Here is a 19,767-nt window from a genome sequence, read left to right as displayed (position 1 = left end):
GTAAAGGAATTGTACCAACTTATGATCCAAATAATAAAGCAAAGAATAATAGAAGAAAACTTGATTGATTGATAAAGAGTTGCCAATTCTCCAATAATAACCCAATAATCTTCAATTACCCAATAATAAACTTGAATAATAAACTTGAACAATAATTAAGGAAAGATTAATATGTAATTTTGTGGAAAGATTAAAGGATAATCTATTCTAATCTACTCCTAATCTATTCTAAGAGGATTTTCTAATGTGGAAGCTTTTCTACTCTAAGAACATGATGGTCTGATTATTACAAATGGGGCATATATAGTAGAGCATCATTAGGTTAAGTAAGGGTAAAATAGTAAATAACAATGCTAAATGTTGGGTAGGGAATCGCTCCTCTCAGAAAAGATGTGGGTCTCCTTTTAGCTAGTCTTTCAGAAATATGCGCATCCCGAGTGGAACAAGGAGAAGACGGTTGCACTGGAAAGGAATCCGAGCGGCCAAGGGGTCGGGACACTCGGATCACAAGGCCTCAAGACGGGCGTCTTGGCATCGGGACGCTCGGATAATAGGAAGGGAAGACGAGCGTCTTTGAAGGGGGGACGAGCGGATTGGCGGACAGCTTCTTTGTTTGAGCTCGGATTGTAAAACGGACGTCATATTCTCATCCGGACTCCTATTAGAGTGATTCAAAAGCCTAGATCACTTGATTTTTTGACGCCGTTTCATTTAGAATACTTTCAGAGCCAAAGGAGCAACTCTTGGTTTGGGTTCCGAGCAATTTCTTCATGTAATGGATTCCTTGCTTTTCCTCCTCTTGCATACCCCTTATTCTTGTGTTGTTGGTTCTCGTTCTTGCCTCCTCTTCATACTAGTCCATCCAATATCGTCAATAACCTTCCAAATAAGCATGAGAGACGGGAATTTTTGCCTCATTTATCTCCTTTTCTACAAAACCTATGAAATGCACTAGAAAAGCAAATAAGAAGGTTTTGACGGATAAAATGGCCAAGGAATGCTATAATAGAATGCAAAATAGGCTCAATTAGGGGACTAAATGTGCGCAAATATGAGTCACATCACATACCAAGAAGTACATGTCTCTTCTTAAAAAACCCACTATTGTATACATATTATTTTTCTTTGAAGGTAAAACCACTTAGTCTCGATCATTAGATAGGGATATCTACATCGTACATATAACGACTCATTAACGCTCTATTATTGCATTCAGAAGACAACCATTAGTAAAATAGTTAGTTTTGTACTGTGTCAAGAGACTACCATTAGTAAAACCTTTAGTTTTTTATATTTTTTTCTTGTTCATGTTGTTAACTCTTTCCCGGATAGTTCCAACGATTTTTACTTTATTTTTTATATCATATCGTAGATAATGATAAAAAATCTTAACAGCTCTTTAAAGCAATATTTACAAGACTCAAAATTTTTTGGGTGGATACATAAGTTCCAAATATGCCTCCTATTTATAATCATAGGATCACATCACCTTATACTAATCTTTCGATGTGGACAATTCTACTATTTATATGTAGTATATTCACCACACCTACGTTATTTTCCAATGTGGGACAAAACATACTAAAAATTACACAATTTTACTTACTAAGAAGTTTTGATGTGTGCAAATAATATGAAATCTATATTCTAATGATAATATTTTTTACCACTAAGTTAATTATATTATTTTAATAATTTTTTAACGATACTTTTTTGCCAAGTGAAATGTAAAAGTTTGATATAAAAATTGGAAATATCACTTGAATATAATTTAGGAAAATATATATATATATATATATATATATATATATATATATATATATATATATATATATATATAGAGAGAGAGAGAGAGAGAGAGAGAGAGAGGGGGAGAGAGAGATTGGATTTGGTATTTTTGGTTCTTATGGCGAGTTGTAAGTTGGGTGAATCTCAGCCATTAGATTAAATTAGAGATGGGTGGCCAAGATTAATCTTAGTTGTCATATAAAAGCATTGTTATTTAGTTTATTTTCTCTTTTTTTTTCTTTCTCTCTCTCTCTCTACTTTCCGTCATTTAATATTCTTAACTGTTTCCTTCTCTAATTTATAATCTGTATTAATGCGAAACCGTTGATAATCATTTTCACCTGCTAGCGTTCCTCTCTCTTCTATTATTGTTGTGTTATTCTTCTTCAACCGTTCGTCTTCTTCGTATTTTCCCCTCACTTTTCTTCGCCGTTCATCATCTTTCTTCCGATTGAAGGTAATTTCATGCAATTTTCCTCTTTTATTCTGTTATTTTGTTTTATTTGATGCTTTTCTATGCTTCTCTTTTTCGTTTTCAGTTTAATAATCGATAGGTTTAGTTAGTCGAGTACTTTAATGTCGTTATTGCGTTTTTGCAGTTCCTTCATTGTAATGTTATGCTGCATTTTGAATTTTCTGATTTTTCCTGAAGTGATTTGCATGTTCTAGTAGTTTGTGCAGTTTTTCTATTGTTTTGAAGTGATTTGCATGTTCTAGTTGAAGAGTTGTGTTGAGTATTTTATTATTGATCTCTACACACTTTAGTTTTTGTGTTATTCCGCGGTTATTCTAGCGCTTAGTTTGTTGTCAAGTTATTTGTCATGTTTTAATTGTTTACTGTTCTTTTTCTAGGGTTTTGTGTTTGTTCGTGTTGTCTTTACTTTATAGTATTTCTGTTATTCCGCTGTTAAATTGGTTCTATGGTGTCATTGCAGCGTTATGTTCCTGTCATTGTATTGTTTTTCCTGTTGTATTTACTGTTATTCTTTTTGTGTTATTCTGCTGTTATTCTTGTGGTTAGTTTGTTGTCAAGTTATTTCTGATGTTTTAATTGTTTGTTCGTGTTGTCTTTACCTTTCAAAGATTTTCATTTTTTCGTTGTTATCTTTGGTTCTATGGCGGCATTAGGTGTTACTCTTCTTTGTGATTGTAGTGTTTTTCCTGTTTTTATTTACTGTTTCTATTATTCTGTTTGAGTCTTGTCACTTGTTAGGGTTTGTTTGTTTGTAGGTTTCAGTATCACTAATAGACTTAGTTTGTGAGGGATGGGTAATAAATATAGTGAATGAAGATAAATTGTTATTTGCTAGAGAGTTCGCTACTGAAAAGAAAAAAAATTGGGTTGGTTATTGGACGATAAGACTGATAAGTGTTTTGAAGTTAATGTACGAGTTGGTCGTCGTAATTAATCAATGTCGGCAGTTTTAAATAGCCAGGACCTAATGGAAAGAGTATTCGAACATGTAGAGACTACTTTGGACAAGACCAATATGTGTCTTGTTTGTAAGAAATGGTCGCAAATGTTCCTATTTCATAAAAGTGCGTCGGGTGTTCACGGCGAATATATGAATGCTCTAACAACAAGTCACAGTCAAGGTTTTAAGATTGTGTCAAGGGGCTCGAAAGTAGTTTCCAAACGATGCAAGTGCTACATGCTTGCAAGTGAGCCAGCAAAGATGGTGTTGCATGCTTGCCGGTATATACACGATCATGACTCGATGCTTAACGCACCTGTATCTCAACGGATCAGGCTAATTCATGAGTACTTTGAAATACTAAGTGACTATCCTGTTGCTTATGATCTTGCCTACGAATTGTATTATAAGTCAGTCGATGTTGTTGACCTTGACTGACTTTTTATGTTATGTCATGTATTTTCGGAATCACATTTTGGTTCTTTCTCGGAAAAAATGTATTTTGGGTATTATGTAATTTGAAACTGTCTCTGGTTGTAATTTAGTACGTTATTTTGTTTTATGAAGGCTTATGTAGGCTGTATGTAATTTTGAAACTGTCTTTGAATTTTTATTCAAAGAGGCTTTTCTTTTGATTCTCTTTGTGTTTTTCTTTACGCTTGCATGTTCTTCTTTTTGTGTTTTTACTACTGTATTATAACTGTTCTGTTATTAGTTTGACTACTTGTTAGTGTTCTGTTATTCTACTATTACTGTACTCTCATTGTGCCGTCATTATTAAAAAGTGCAGCTGAATACCTATTTATCATTGAAAGTGATCTTGTTTTATTTTTCCCGATAGTACAACTGAAAATGAAGTTGAAAATCAAATCCGCAGCTTCATCAAAGTCTACTAACCCGTCATCATCAAATTCTAGTTTGGTTTAAAATATAATTACCTTGATAATGGGCTAGCCATACATCAAATCATGGTGTATAGGGTCACAAAAGTGAAACCTCTTTTGTATCTTAACAAGTTTATATTCTTATTTAGAGTTTATTCACTTAATAGTCATAATTAAGGTATAAATATAAACCCGAAACTAGATTGATTACACAATGATTCTATCTCTCGACATCATTGTTGCTAGTCGTCATATTCTAATCATCCTATGTATCAAATACAATGATGAAAACCTCCACTGGTTTCTAATATTGACGAAGTAGTACTAGCAAGATTTATGTTAATTAAATAGACATTTAAAGAAGAATGTCCCATTAGATGTCCCACAACTAACTTGCTGATTCTTCAATAATTTGGGGTAGTTTTCTTTCTAGCATCCAACATTTAAGACAATGGAAATTTTATCGGTCGGGATTGATAGGTGTAGTATCGTTATTCTCAATAACTTTACTTTTAACATTACCTTGTATCAATTCCATTCTAATTTTACTTCTTTGAACCTCATCCTTTTCTTAACGGTTAAGAGAATGCTCCCACTCATTTCAATGAGCCTTTGCTTAGAGAAGCAAAATTGAATTTTATGAAGACTACTCTTCAATTCATTCGTTTAGTCTTAAAATTTTCATTGAAGTGGTTGCGGTATTTTGGTCAATTTTGATTTCCTACAAATCTAGTTACCAAAATTATTTAACGTTTCAAAGTACTTAACTCAATTAAGCATATGAGAAACAATTCATTGTAAGTAGATATGTTAGTCAAGAAACAAAAACCCTTTTGATCACGAATAACTTTTAGCTATACTCTTCACAAGAGATCCTTTCAATGGATATTACGAGGTTTTAGAAGAAAATTCAAATTTTGTCTTTAGTTACGATGTTTTAATGGAGATTTGAATTAAAATCGAAATGATATCGTATAAATTGAGGTAAAGAAATAGAACAATATGATAACGGAATAATGAAAACAAAACATTCATCGTTATAATAATACTTGTAAATGATTTAACAAGATATGAGCATTTATATAGTGACCTCTACCCAACTATAATAAATGATTCCAAGATCCAAATTCATATTAACTTGGGCACGGTATGGCCGATTCATCCCTTATCAATATAACTCGGTGGATTAACTTTTTAATCGATTCTACTTTTAGAACTCTTGGTCGATAAAATTACATTATTATTTATCTTTAGCCCAAAACACATCCGGCTATGGTCGAGAATACTTTTGTTGAGTTCAACCCAAATTTCGAATAAATGTGTCCATGATCCAAATCCACATCAACTTGGGCACGGTATGGCCGATTCATCCCTTATCAACATGAATTCGGTGGATAGACATTTATCACCCACTTCCCCTACGTAACAAGGTTTGTACCCCGGTGTGGCTGAGCGCACTCCCTCATGAAATAGGTTTTTATGGTTTCTACTTTTTGGTAAGGCTAAGTCTCAATTGTTTATTTTTAGCGAGAGGTCATGTCAATTTATTATCTATCACATTTCAAGTAAACTAAAGCGGTGAACTACGATAATTGTAATTGACACGGTCGATAAACTCGATTTAAAATGCATGTTTAGTAATGGCGATTTAGCGATGCATGCAACATATAAATAAAATGCAAAACATAAAAATAAAGTCCTAGTATGGCCTTCCTAAAAATAGTAAATCTAATAAACTATTTTACAAATTCGGAAACCAACTCCTTTGGTCCCTTGAACTTCATATGGCACGTACTTCAAGGCAACACTTTCTTTGATGTACCGCCTTCTCGAATGGCACCGTCTCCAAGGAACTCCGGAATAAATAAATTGCAAAATGAATTACATAATTTCCTATTATACATTTGTAATTAAAATTTAAATCTATTAAATTACAAAACGGTGATACGATATCACAATAATTACAACCGAATCGATATTCCCATACATTTTCGATAATACCAATTAAAACTAAGGCCATACTAAGTAAAATTACATAATTCCAAAATTATATAAAATAAAATATGACAATCATAAATAAAAATGCAGCATTATAATATGTAAGAACATGCTTAATTTTATGCTAAATCGCCTTTTAAGAGCCAATATCGTATATTAAACGGTTTTTACGGATTTGCGTGATTTAACTTATTAGAATCACAATAATTATATAAATTCATATTTATGTACAAGTTAATTAACCTAACTCACTTAAGACTCAAAATTAGTTTTCACTAACATTTTGACAATAATTCAACTTGATTTGAAAATATTGTTCATTATGGACTTAAAATTACAATATTAAGCTATAAACTTCAAATTAAATTATAAAAATTTCAAATAATTTCAAAATTTGAAATTTAAACTCATGAACATTCTGGAAAAATACCATGACACTCATAATGTTCAAAATTTAGGTTAAATATTTCGAAAATTTATCGAGAAAAAACAATGTTGCGGTTTATCGGTTTTAACAAATATGACCATTAAAATATAAGAAAATATATTTTCATCAACTTTTAACTTTTACATCTGAAATATATGATAAAATGCAACATATGACATTTTTCTTAAGTCATGAAGCATGTTTTAGCATTATAACTAATTATAGTCACTTCTTATGTGATTTTTCATCAAAAATCATAAATCATGCAAAAAGACTTCACTATAGCCAAATATTTTACATACATCTTGTAAAATTGCATGTGACAACATACTAAATTTCCATGACCAGATTCGAAATATAACTCATATTAACCTATTTACCCATTTAAATACGATTTTAATTTATAAAATTCATATTTCGAGCAAAACAACTTATTTTAACATGAAAATTTACAGGACATCAGTAGATAATATATATGAAAACATATCCAAAAACCACTGAAAAAATCGAAGTTTAGCTATTTTTCGTCCAAAAATGACATTTTTCTCATAAAAATCACATTTTAATGCCAATAATATATAAAATGAACAATAAAAATCCATAAATCGTCCCATATGACCTAAAATCTATTTAGGACCAGAAACTTTTAACATGCAAAAATATTTCGTGATTTATCTTCATAAATCCTAAATTTCAAGTTTTATTCGTTAATCGTATTATCTCGGAAAAACGATCCCGATCTTGCATGCAACAACCATAATGCTCTGATACCACTTGTTGGAAATCATATTTTAAATATCACATATTTTAGTTTAAAGTTTTAGTCATAAAAACTTAAGGATCTTATGCATGCAAAACATATAAATAAGTGTAGAGGAAAACCGGTTCCTTACATTCAATATTTCGGTTTATGGGTATAAGTAAGGTCTCCTACCTTCACTTGTTCTTGAGCTATGATGAGTAATAGGATGATCCTCCAAAGACTTCAAGTATAGAAGCCACTCCTCTTGATTGCACCCAAGATTATCCTTTATCTCTACTAAATAATATGTGCTACATATTTGTTTAGTAGTTTACCTTAAAATTGATTACTAATACTCATATATTACACTAATAATATTATTAATCTTTTATGAACAATTTGAATCAAAAATCTCATGTTTTGATGAAGAAAAAGATGAATATGTGAGAGAAGAAAACTTTGCATGTCTTTTGAATGGACAAGCATAAAAAGATTAAGTAGAGGAAAATAATCCTCTAAAAGTGGAGGAGGGTCACGGTTATGGGAGGTAGAGGACCAATATATGGTCCTTCCCTTTTTACTTTTGTTCTTATCTAAACTTTAGGCATGTAAGGCTAGGTAAGTAGTGTCATGATGGTGTTATTTTAGCTTATTAAAATAAACTACCACCATCCACTAAACCCTCTTTATTTCGGTCCATATTCATAAAATGGACTACCATTTTATTTTGTCAATTTGTCATTTGTCACACAATATGTCACATGTAGTATGTTACATGTTATTAATTAATTTTAATGCATATTTATCACATAAATATCATTTTATAAATTAATTAAATTACATTCAACAAATTGACTAGTGATACTTGATCACATAAATAAAATGGGTCATTTAATTATAATTCACAACATCTTCTAATTATAATTAACCATTCATTCTTATCTCTATCGTTTCTCAAACAATAAGCAATTTTAGTAATAAAGCATTTTTATTACTAAAATAAATCTTATTTAATCCCATTACAATAAGATATCAATATTCTCTCTCACTAATTGAATTGTTCAATTTTAAGGAATTGATCAACTTGTATCGTCGTACAATTAATCAACTTTACAGATTCGGGCATAATCCTTTAGGTGTGACCTTAAGGGATCAACTGACCACTACCGTCCCACGACAGTAACGTCAAACTCTAGCAAACCAATCGTTACCGATTAATGTTGATCAGTTGACTATATAATGAATCATCCCTTACGTATTCTTAAAAATGAGATTTAAACATGTGATCAACTTGATCGACAATTGTGATCGCATTATTGTCGGGGACACTCCAACAAAAACTAGTGTTTTCTTTTCTTGGGCAATTAACGGCAAGGAATGAGTTTTGGGACGGATTGGTGACAAGCGTGAGTGAGTATAATGATGAGAGAGGACCCATGATTAGAAATAGTGAGAAGGTACCGATATGAAGTAGTGGAATTTGAGTTTTGAAGCAACGAAAAGGTAACCGGTTTACCATAGAGTTAGGAACAAGGAGTAAGAATGTGAACTAATAAGTGGTATTGTTGAGTGTAAAGGGAAATGAAGGATGAAAGTAAGCGGAGGAAATGTCGACCAGAGTTAGGGAACATGAAAGTAAGGAATCATGGAAATGTGTGATAGCATCATGAGAGAGTGTGAGTTAATGGTTATATAGGAGTTTTAGAACAACATGTTAGCCGCGAGATTCGAGAAATTAAGGGGAGTAAAAGTTGGTAATGTATTGACACGATATGAGATTTTTGGTGGGGAGTTAGGTGGCGATACAATTAAAGACAGAATTGGGATGAATGTTCAGGTAAATTTTGTTAATGGAATTGATGTTTGTTAATGTGATGTTAACCGAAATGGAAAAAAAATCGTGATATTTAGAGATGAGTGTAAAAGGTTTGATATACGAACGGTGGTAGTGTTGAGGTGTTGTCACTAGCGGCTAAGGGCGATGATAAACAGGAAAGATAGCCATTCTAAAGAGGTTGATTTTGAAGATACCAGATTGATATGTATGGTTGTGAGGAAGTATAAGATGTGGTTATATGAGGCGGGTGCTAGTAGTTGACTATTAGCAGTATGGTTATATTTGGCAGGGGGTGATGGTTATGCGAATGGGAGAATGTGTTATAAGGGGCATACGAGTTAAGCTCGGGCCAGAGGTAACCTTTATCAGGTGGTAACTTATGTGATCAGGATTGACTAGTTGGATGTCGTTACGGGTCTAATATGTGTATAAACGTTTGTGTGAGGTTCTGACCTCACGAGAAGTGGTATGGTGTGATAATTATAAAGTTGTTATCTGAATGTTCTGCAATATATGTTGGATACGGTAACCTAATGTAATGATGTTCAAAAGTGATAGTTTGGGTGATCTAGCATGGCTATTTATACTTCTATGTGTATTCATGATATATGTTTATTCCGTGAAAAGGTATGGATGATATTCATGAGGTTCTTATCTGTTTAATCCGTGTGATATGTTGTGTTGTAATCTAGTAAAGCTGTTTTAAAGAAGTTTCTTGTCAAGGAAGTTGTACCGAGTCAATGTTTATGTGATTTTAAAAGTTGCGATGTCTATCGATGTGGCTGTTGTGCCTGAGGTAGTGATCCGGGCACAGTACTTCGTGTTGTGATGCGGGTAGTTTTCGCGCTGTGGTGCGGGCGTTGGTGACGGTGATGCGATGCTGTCATCGGATGTGGTGGAGTTGGAGAGATGATTATGATACGAGTTTTGAAAGTACATACCAGTTATACATAGATTGATGTGTGTTTATTGTTTGGATAGATAGACGGTTATTTTGTTTATTGACGTTTCTTACCAGTTTCAGCTTGGGAGTGAGGGTAGAGTAGGTGTGTATGTTTCTGTTGTCGTCATGTTATAGTGATATTATGTTGACGGGACACAGTTGTGAGAGGTTGTTACAGTAATTGTGATCTTGTTTTAGATGAGGCATTGGTAGTCATGGTGATGGCAAGTGAAGTTTGGAACATGTGTTGTACTGTTTTGGAAGCTGCAGATAGTTCATAATCTTTTATTGAGACAATGAGTATAGGGTGTTGGGAATTAGTTTCATGTTAAGTTATGGATGAGTTTTGCGGTAATGAAAGAAAAGAACTTGAGGATCTAGTGCGAGTGTGTGTAATAATTTTGGATCGTGAGTTATGAGTATGGAGATAGGTGCATGTATAGAGGACTATGTCATTTTGGCGGTAATAGGGAACAATTGGAGTATTGGTTACGCTAAGGATCTTGTGGTATAGGTTAGGCGGTGTGCCGAATGAATTGAAGTATGAGAATTGTTTAAGTAAGAGAGCCTTGGAAATAAGAATGGTTATAGGTGTTGAGGTCATAGGCGGTTGTCTTTGACATGTCTTGGTGATGAGGATAATGAGAAGATATAGCTAAGGATCTAGTATTAGTGAGTTACGAGGACGTAACATTTATTTTAAGAGGAGTAGGATGCGATAAAATAGAGTTTGATGGTTGTGCATGTTGTAGTATAATTGGAAGTATAGTGTTGATGTAGCATAAAGGATGGATTTGTATTATGGTTGATATTGTTAAAAGGTCATGGTCGTGCTTGTAGTAGTTCAATGTTTAGGAATGGGAGAATACTTTGATAGAGTTGACAGTTGGATGATGATGTTTATGAGCGTGAGTAAACTTCGAGGACGAAGTTCCTTTTAAGGGTGGTAGAATGTAACATTCCGTTTGATGTTTATGAATGTCGTGATATTGGATTCGCTAGTGGATAATGTGTTAGTGAGACGGAGCTATCAGCGTTTGGGGAAGGTATTCGATAGTGTATGAAGTTATGTAGAGAGGTTATGATGTAGTTGATACCACATCGTGAGTCACGTGGTGGAGGTAAACATAATTTGTGGAGTTGGTGTTAGGAGTTCATATTTATAGGTTGGAGTTTTGTTTTGAGTTCTTAGTTGCGTTGTTGTGTCTTGATCGAGTTAGTATGTTTGTTTTCAGTATGGGTTGAACTTCGGGGACAAAGTTCCTTTTAAGGAGGGAAGACTATAATACTACTGTTTTCTATGTCTTTGGGTACTCTATCGAGTGGGGCTTACTCTATCGAGTAAGTAAGTTGTTTTACGAAACAGTGTTCTGTATGATGGGTACTCGATTGAGTAAGTGTGGCACTCGATCGAGTAAGCGACTTACTCGATCGAGTAAGTGAGTCTTACAAGTTATTTTTGCCGGGTTTTGTTAATAACGCGTGATTAGTATAAAAGGATTTCCTCATCTTTCTTAATCTGTTTTCACTTTTCTAAAACCTTTCAAGAGAGAAAAAGAGTTACGTTGTTCTCATTCATCGCGTTGTTAGAAAATCCCAAGGGCTAGGATCGCCGGATTGTCATGTTCTTTACGCCGTTGAGACCGTCGCATTGTGGATAGGATCCTAGTATAATTTTTATATCGTTTCATTGATTTATTTGAAACTCTAATTGGGTAATTTGGGGGTTTTGGGAAGTATTGTTGATGTTAGATTGTGATTGTATGATTGTGTGTCTATAGGTGATTTCGTTGAAGAACGATTATGATTAGCTGATTGTGATGATCTTGGTGATTGCTTTCCAGGTAGGGTTTCCCTACTCAGTATTGGCTACATAATGTGTTGGTAATTGTTGTTGTGATTGTTGGTTAATTATAATGTTGGTTTGGTTTTGGTGACTGTAGGTTGTATATTGTTGATTGGTTGTGTAACTGTCTGTGATCTTCGGGGTGCGTCCCTGGCTGAGTGGATTCACTTGCAGGAGTGGCTTCACGCCCTTGATTCGCCTTCTGTGGAACCCGCCACATAAGGGATGTGCACATTAATGAACATGGGTTTATCGCTCGATGGAGATGAGCGGGGCTTAGGTGGGAACGGCTGCGGTCCCCCACTGGCGGCAAGGAGTACTTGTTGCGATGGGTACTCTGGCAGAGCTACACACTTTAGTGTGTAGTCAGATGTGAGGAGTTGGAGACGGAGTTGTGGAGATTGGTTTGAGCTGATTGTGCTGTTTGTGATACTGTTTCATTGTGGCTATTGTTTTTATGTAATCAGTACTGACCCCGTTAATTGTTTTTAAAACTGTGGTGATCCGTTCGGGGATGGTGAGCAGTTGTTGAGCATGTATGATGGCTTATGCGAGGGATAGCTGGGATGGAGTCACCACCGGCCTTAGAGTCTTCTGTTGTGTCTGGTTTAGTCTTTTGGATTTTGAGAACAGTTGTATTTTGTTTTGACAGTTCGGAGCTTCGTTGTATCACTTAAACTTTATTATCATTTAAATACGTTTCGTTATTGTCTATTTAAGTATCATTGCGTCGAGTAACCGAGATGGTGGCGTTCTCATACCTTAAGTGTTCCTGGTATGGCACTTGGAGTTTGGGGATGTCACAATTGTAATTGAAGGTAGTTCATCTTGATCGGCTCGGGCATGACCAAAAAGTTGGTATTGATGTGCCGGCTCACAATTCTCAAAATGGGGTGGGGAAGGGTTGTGTTCTTTGAATTCCTGTGCCTCACATCTCCCGTAATATTGTTCCAAAATTCACTCATTTATTTCTTCTCAAGGGGTTCATTTACGGGTGCTTTAGTGATATGAAGGGCCTCCCTCACTTGGTCAAAAGTTAATGTATGGACAAGTCGACATGCCCGGAACTTGATTCCCGGAGTTTTATCCCTTCCCAACTTCACTTTCTCTAAGGATGAGAGAAATTCAAAGGTGACACTCTTCCGGGTTAATGCGGCTTGACCAATATAAGAGTCTAGGCCAACTTTTTCAAGGAGCATTCGGGTCATTGGGAGCATGCCTAACTCAATAAGAACATTCTCATCAAAGAATCTAATCACCACTACGGATGACCAAGACTCAAACTTTCTCCAATTTTGCAAGGCCTTATCTCAAAGTCCCTCCTTCCCCGTATACTCATTATCATTGAAAGCCGAGGCTCCCTTAGATCCTTGTGAGGAGGAAGCCTCGGAAGCCTTACGCTTGCCCATGTTACACAATATTTTTCAGAAAAAACACAAGTGTTGGCAAAAATTTTGGTTGAGGCGAATGAACAAACACCTAGTATACACCAAAAGAGTAATGTGCTAACTAGTTTTTTATTGAATGTAAAGCACCTCACAAGTTCGAAAATGTTTATGGGCGAAAAACAACACAATTTAACCACAAAGTTTTGACTTGCACTAAGCAAATCTCGAAAATATGGTAACTTGGAATGACAAGAATAAGAATAAGGTATATACCTCCCTTTTGATTCTTGTTTGTGTTGTTGGATGATGAAGATTACACAAGAATCCTCCAATTAGTCCCTTTAATCCAATTGCAAACTTAAAATCTTCAAAGTTGAATCAATAAAACTCTAAGTCGATTGTTTTCGTGACTGAAAAGGGTAGGATTGCTACTATTTTTCGATCCAAATTGATGTTGGGTGATGAAAATTGATGAATCTTAGAAGTTGAATGCTTGAAATTGATGATTTGTAAAGGATTTGAAGGTTGATTTTTGAGTGGGTTAGGGTTAGGATGAAGAAAGAAGGTTGAAGGTTGTGAAAATTGGGGAAGAATGATGAATGGTACGGAATTATCGAGTTAATTGCTGCTGGACTGGGGTTTTTCGCACGGTACAAAAAATGAGTTCTGAAAACTCGCACCGTGTGAATTGGCTGCTGGAGTCGTGACTTTTGTTGCTTAATTATTCTATGCTTAGCCAATGTTTACACATTTTTCTTCCTTCATTTCTCCACTTATGCCCTTGAGTTGATATCCTATACACTAACACACACATTAAAACATTCTAACATGCCAAAACATTAATGAAAATGCAAGTGAATTAATTTATAATGCAATAATTAAATGATGTAATTAATTTAAACATGCAAAAATGCAATGAAAATAATGAGATGCGGAAATTAAATATGCAAGGGAAGAAATATTTACAAACTTTTGCCGTTTATTTAACGTCGATGGCTCGACAAAGTTGAATTTTCATTAATCTTCGTAAATTGGATCAACAAGGTGTAGTGTTCCCACTTCACCTATTTCAATTCCTTCATGATAGTGCTTAAGCCTTTGACCGTTCACTTTCAAAACTTTCCCGGACTTTAAGCATTTGATCTCGATTGCTCCATGTGGAAAAACACGAACCACCTCATATGGTCCCATCCATTTAGACCTCAATTTTCCCGAGAAAAGTCTAAGCCGATTTTGAAAGAGTAAGAATTTCTCTCCTACTTGGAACACTCTTCTTGAAATCATGTTGTCATGCCATGCTCTTGTTCTTGCCTTGTAAATGGAAGCATTCTCATAAGCATCATTTCGAATTTCTTCCAATTCTTGGAGTTGAAGTTTGCTATGAAGCCCCGCTTCACTCATTTGCAAATTGAATGATTTGATCGTACAATAAGCCCTATGCTCAACCTCCACTGGTAAATGACACGGTTTTCCAAAAATTAAGCGGTAAGGTGACATCCCGATTGGTGTTTTGTAGGCCGTGCGATATGCCCACAAAGCATCATCCAATCTCAAACTCCAATCCTTGCGATCGGGATTCACCGTCTTTTCAAGGATAGCCTTTCTCCCTATTAGAAACATCGGTTTGACTGTTGGTTTGAGGGTGATAGGCGGTAGATACCTTGTAAATTACCCCATACTTTTTTAGTAGAGCTCCAATGGCTTTGTTGCAAAAGTGAGTTCCACGGTCGCTTATCAAGGCCTTAGGAAAACCAAATCGAGAGAAGATGTTGGTTTTGATGAATTCTCCAACTACCTTTGCATCATCGGTCTTGGTGGTCTTAGCCTCCACCCACTTTGAGACGTAGTCCACCGCCAAAAGTATATAAATGTAACCACAAGATGCAGGAAATGGTCCCATGAAGTCAATCCCCCATACATCGAATATTTCACAATAGATCATTGGAGTTTGTGGAATCTCTCCTCTTCTTGAAATGTTGCCAACTCTTTGGCATCTATCACAAGTCTTCACCATAGCATGAGCATTCCCGGAATAGTGTGCGCCAAAAGTAACCGATTTTCAAGACTTTCCTAGTCGTTTTCTTGGCTCCAAAATGCCCACCACAAGCATATTCGTGGCAAAACTTAAGAATTAGAATGACTTCGGTATCCGGGACACATCTCCTAATGACTTGGTCGGCACAAAATTTCCAAAGATATGGGTCATCAAACACATAATATTTAGCATCACTCTTGATCTTATCCCGTTGGGAACGAGAAAGACCCTTTGGAAATTCTTGTAAAACCAAGAAGTTGACTATATGAACATACCATGGCTCAATGGAAGACAAGGCCTGAAGTGTATCATCCGGAAAGGTGGCTTGTATTGGTGATTCCAAAACTTCTTGAGATTTTTCTTACATAATTCTACTTAGGTGATCCGCCACCGTGTTGGTTGTGCCCTTCTTGTCTTTGAGCTCAACATCAAACTCACTCAAAAGCAAAACCCATCGCATTAACCGGGGTTTGGATTCCTTCTTGTTCACAAAATGCCTTAAGGTGGCATGATCCGTGAAGATGATGACCTTGGCTCCAAGAATATAAGGTTGAAATTTCTCCAAAGCAAACACTACCGCAAGAAATTCTTTCTCGGTAGTTGTATAGTTTCTTTGAGCCTCATTAATCATTGTCGACGCATATTGAATAACATGGGGTGCACTTCCTACCATTTAGCCAAGTACCGCGCCATGGGCATAGTTACTCGCGTCCGACATTATCTCAAATGGTTCACTCTAATTGGGAGGTTGAATTATGGGTGCCGAAATAAGCTTCTCCTTGAGCATGTCAAAAGATTCCTTGCATTTTTCACTCATAATGAATTCGCAATCCTTTTGAAGTAGCTTGCATAAGGGAGTGGCAATATTGGAGAAATCCTTGATGAAGCGCCGGTAGAACCCGGCGTGACCAAAGAAAGATCTCACTTCACGCACATTAGTAGGATAAGCCAAGGTGCAAATGGTATCGACCTTGGCCTTATATACCTAAATCCCCTTAGAGGAGACCACATGTCCCAACACTATTCCTTCATCAACCATAAAATGGCATTTCTCATGGTTGAGAACGAGGTTGGTATCAATACATCTTTGCGAAACCCAAGAGAGATGACTCAAACAATCCTCAAAAGATTGACCACGAACGGTAAATTCGTCCATAAATACTTCAATAAAGTCCTCCACATGATCAGAAAAGATTCTCATCATGCACCTTTGGAACGTTCCCGGTGCATTACAAAGACCGAAAGGCATCTTTATATAGGCAAACGTTCCTAAGGGACAAGTAAAACTCGTTTTTGTTTGGTCCTCGGGTGCAATTGGAATTTGAAAGTAGCCCGCGTATCCATCCAAAAAGCAATAAAAAGCTTTTCCCACTAACCTTTCCAACATTTGATCCATGAAGGGAAGAGGGAAGTGATATTTTCGGGGTCACGGCATTGAGCCTACGGTAGTCAATGCAAACTTGCCACCCGTTTTGAACTCGAGTGGGAATCAAAACACCTTCATAATTTTTGACTACCGTTAGCCCGGATTTCTTTGGTACCACTTGGGTTGGACTAACCCATTGACTATCAGAGATGGGATAGATCATACCTAAGTGAAGGAGTTTGAGTACCTCCTTCTTGACAACATCCATCATTGGAGGGTTCAAACGCCTTTGTGGTTGGCGAACGAGTTTGGCTTCATCCTTCAAAAGAATCTGGTGCATGCATAAAGTGGGACTAATGCCTTTGATGTCGGCCATTATCTACCCAATTGCTTCCTTGTGTTGCTTAAGGACTCGGATGAGAGCTTCTTCTTGCTCACTTGAAAGCTTGCTTGAAATAATTACAAGTAAAGTTTCTTCATCTCTTAGAAAAGCATACTTCAAGTGGCTTGGTAAGGGCTTCATTTCTACAATATGAGCCTTGACAATAGAATGAATGGGTTTCTCCTTTGGTAGCTCTTCTAACAACTTGGAAGAAACGAAGCAAAATTCACGGGCAGCAGTAAACGCGCACCGTGCGAGTTCCTCCTTTGCTTTTTTCGCACGGTGCGACTTTTGGTCTGCCCTCCCGATTGCTTCCTTCTCTTCCCATTCCTCCATTAGCGGATTTTCCTCTAAGTCTTGGATATTTTCTTGCAAATTACAAGACAAAACATACCCCATATCCTCTACAACCATTCCATTAGTTAAAGCAACATCCAAGGTGTCATTTTAGCACAATTGATACACGGTTTGAATAATTGATTCAAAAACTTCAAGAAAACACAAGGAAGAGGTCTCGGCGGGGTATTTCATTGCCTCATGTATGTTATATTCAATCTTTTGCCCTTCAAACTTCATTGTAAGGCATCCACTAGACACATCTATCTTGGTGTTGGAGGTTCTCATGAAAGGCCTTCCCAACAAAATGGGAGTTGAACCTTTATCGGGTTCCATTTCAATTACATAGAAGTCAGCGGGGAATATCATATCCCCCACCTTCACCAAGACATCTTCAACAATTCCTTTAGGGTAGATGTTGGACTTATCGGCCAAAGAAATGACCGTACGAGTCGGTTTCAAAGGTCCCATCTTAAGAGACTCATAAAGGTAAGTGAGCAAGACATTAATTGATGCACGTAAATCAAGCATAGCATTTTGACAATCCAACTCACCAATTTTGCAAGGGACGGTGAACATGCCCGTATCACTAAATTTTTGTGGCAAACGTTTTTGAAACATTGCCGACACATGTTAACTAGCCCTCACTTTATTCATACTTTTGGCCTTGTTGGCCCTCTTAGTAGTGCACAATTATTTCAAAAATTTTGCATGCTTTGGCACACTACTAAGAAGGTCAAGAAGTGGAATGTTTACCTCTACTTTACGAAAGATATCGTAAAGGCTTGAAGTCTTCATGTCTTATCCTTGTGTCATTCAAAGCACTTGGAAATGGAGCTTGTGGCTCGTATTTCGGAAGTGGTTCATTGATTCTCACTTGATTGGATGTAGATGCTTCCCCATGTTCTAATACCACTTCAATTTCATCTTCAACTACATCCTCCACTTCATGAACAATGGGAAGAGGCCTTGATTTCTGAGGAGCCTTGGGTGCCTCTACCAACTCTCTAGCATTCCTCAAAGAGACCGCTTTTGCTTGTTCCTTGGTGGGTGGAGGAATTATGTGAGAAGGGAGGCTCCCTTCTTGAGTGGATTGTATAGTGAGTGTGTTGAGAATTTGACCAACTTGGATCTCAGGTTACCAATCCTAGAGCCGGTGAGCCGATTTTATTGAAGCACGGCGGTTTGGAATTCCTTGGTATTGTTTAGCAAGGCCTGACTTTCTTTTTGCATTGCCACTTGATTCATAGCAAGTGCCTTCATCATCTCTTCCAAGGAATTTTGTGATTGGTTTTGATTTTGATTTGGCTTTTAAAATGAGGAGTTTGAGGGCCCCTTTTGGTTTTGATTTTGATTTCCACCCTAACCCATGTTTGGATGAGATTTCCACCCGTCTTTGTAAGTGTTGGAATAGGGGTCAAACTTCCTAAAACCAAGAGCATTTACCGCTTCACTTGCATCATCCGTTTGCAAAGATGGACACCCATCGGTAGGATGGATTGGATCATTATAAAGACCACATAATTTCACATGAGATGTACTCCCATTCCCTCTTGCAAGTTCCTTAACCAAGTTGGTAAGAAAATCGACTTTGTCTTCCATATGGTTGGAGTTTTGCTTTGAAGAGAACCCCACACTTGTCTTTTTGATTCTCCTCCCAAAATTTCTAGAACTTCCCACTAATCTTCCAATGAAGTCATTTGCCTCTTGGACCGACATGTACTCAATCCCTCCTTGTGTGGCAGCCTTAATCATCCTAGCATCATCCTCAATGAGACCACCACAAAATTTCAAGAGTAGGTCGTGGTCGTTATACCCATGATACGGACAAACCTCTCCCAATATTCATACAAGTTCTCTCCATACATTTGTTCAACATTGCTTATTTCTTTCTTTAGTTGAGAGGAGAGACTTGCGGGAAAATACTTCTCTAGGAAAGCCTTCTTCATTTGATTCTAAGTATTGATGCTCCCGGTGGGGAGATAGTAAAGGCAATCGTTTGCGCGTCCTTGAGTGAGAAAGGTAAGGCCCTTAGTTGAAGTTGTTCGTCGGTAACCCCGTTAGGCTTCATGCTTGAGCAAACAACATGGAATTTGTTTAGATACTTATTGGGATGTTCCATACTAGTTCCATGAAATTGGGGCAATTGGTGAATTAGCCCGGACTTAAGTTCAAAGGTGGCATTTTCTGCCAAGGCCGGAAATGATATACACAAGGGGACTTGTGTGAGATCCGGAGCGGTAAGTTCTTTGATGGTCATAGGCCTTGGTGGTTCCTCTTGTGGGTCATTACTTGGGTGATTCTCGGCGTTCCCCATGAAGATTCTTATGGGTTGTGGATCAGTTTCTATACCAAGAGAAATGGTGTTATCTTCCTCTTG

General features: G+C 36.5%; 1 protein-coding gene across 1 annotated transcript; it reads right to left on the bottom strand.

The window, feature by feature from the left end:
* Positions 1 to 14,285: 14,285 nt before the first annotated feature.
* LOC141590147 (uncharacterized) lies at positions 14,286 to 17,045 on the bottom strand. The gene is made up of 2 exons (XM_074410756.1): positions 16,895 to 17,045; positions 14,286 to 14,719 (listed from the first exon to the last, which is right to left on the bottom strand). The coding sequence occupies exons 1-2, from the start codon at positions 17,043 to 17,045 to the stop codon at positions 14,286 to 14,288; spliced, it is 585 nt and encodes a 194-aa protein (XP_074266857.1).
* Positions 17,046 to 19,767: the final 2,722 nt, after the last annotated feature.

This window comes from Silene latifolia, chromosome 7 (genome assembly GCF_048544455.1).
Source record: "Silene latifolia isolate original U9 population chromosome 7, ASM4854445v1, whole genome shotgun sequence".
Lineage (NCBI taxonomy): Eukaryota > Viridiplantae > Streptophyta > Magnoliopsida > Caryophyllales > Caryophyllaceae > Silene > Silene latifolia.
Note: the sequence above shows the minus strand (reverse complement) of the source record. Positions and strands in the feature narration are given on the sequence as shown.

Excerpts from the sequence above, each read along its gene's own strand:
- LOC141590147 (XM_074410756.1), bottom strand. The coding sequence starts at position 17,045 with ATGGCCGACATCAAAGGCATTAGTCCCACTTTATGCATGCACCAGATT. Across the intron at positions 14,720-16,894 it reads ACTCAAACTCCTTCACTTAG|TGGAGGTTGAGCATAGGGCT; the intron begins GTATGATCTATC and ends GTCATTTACCAG.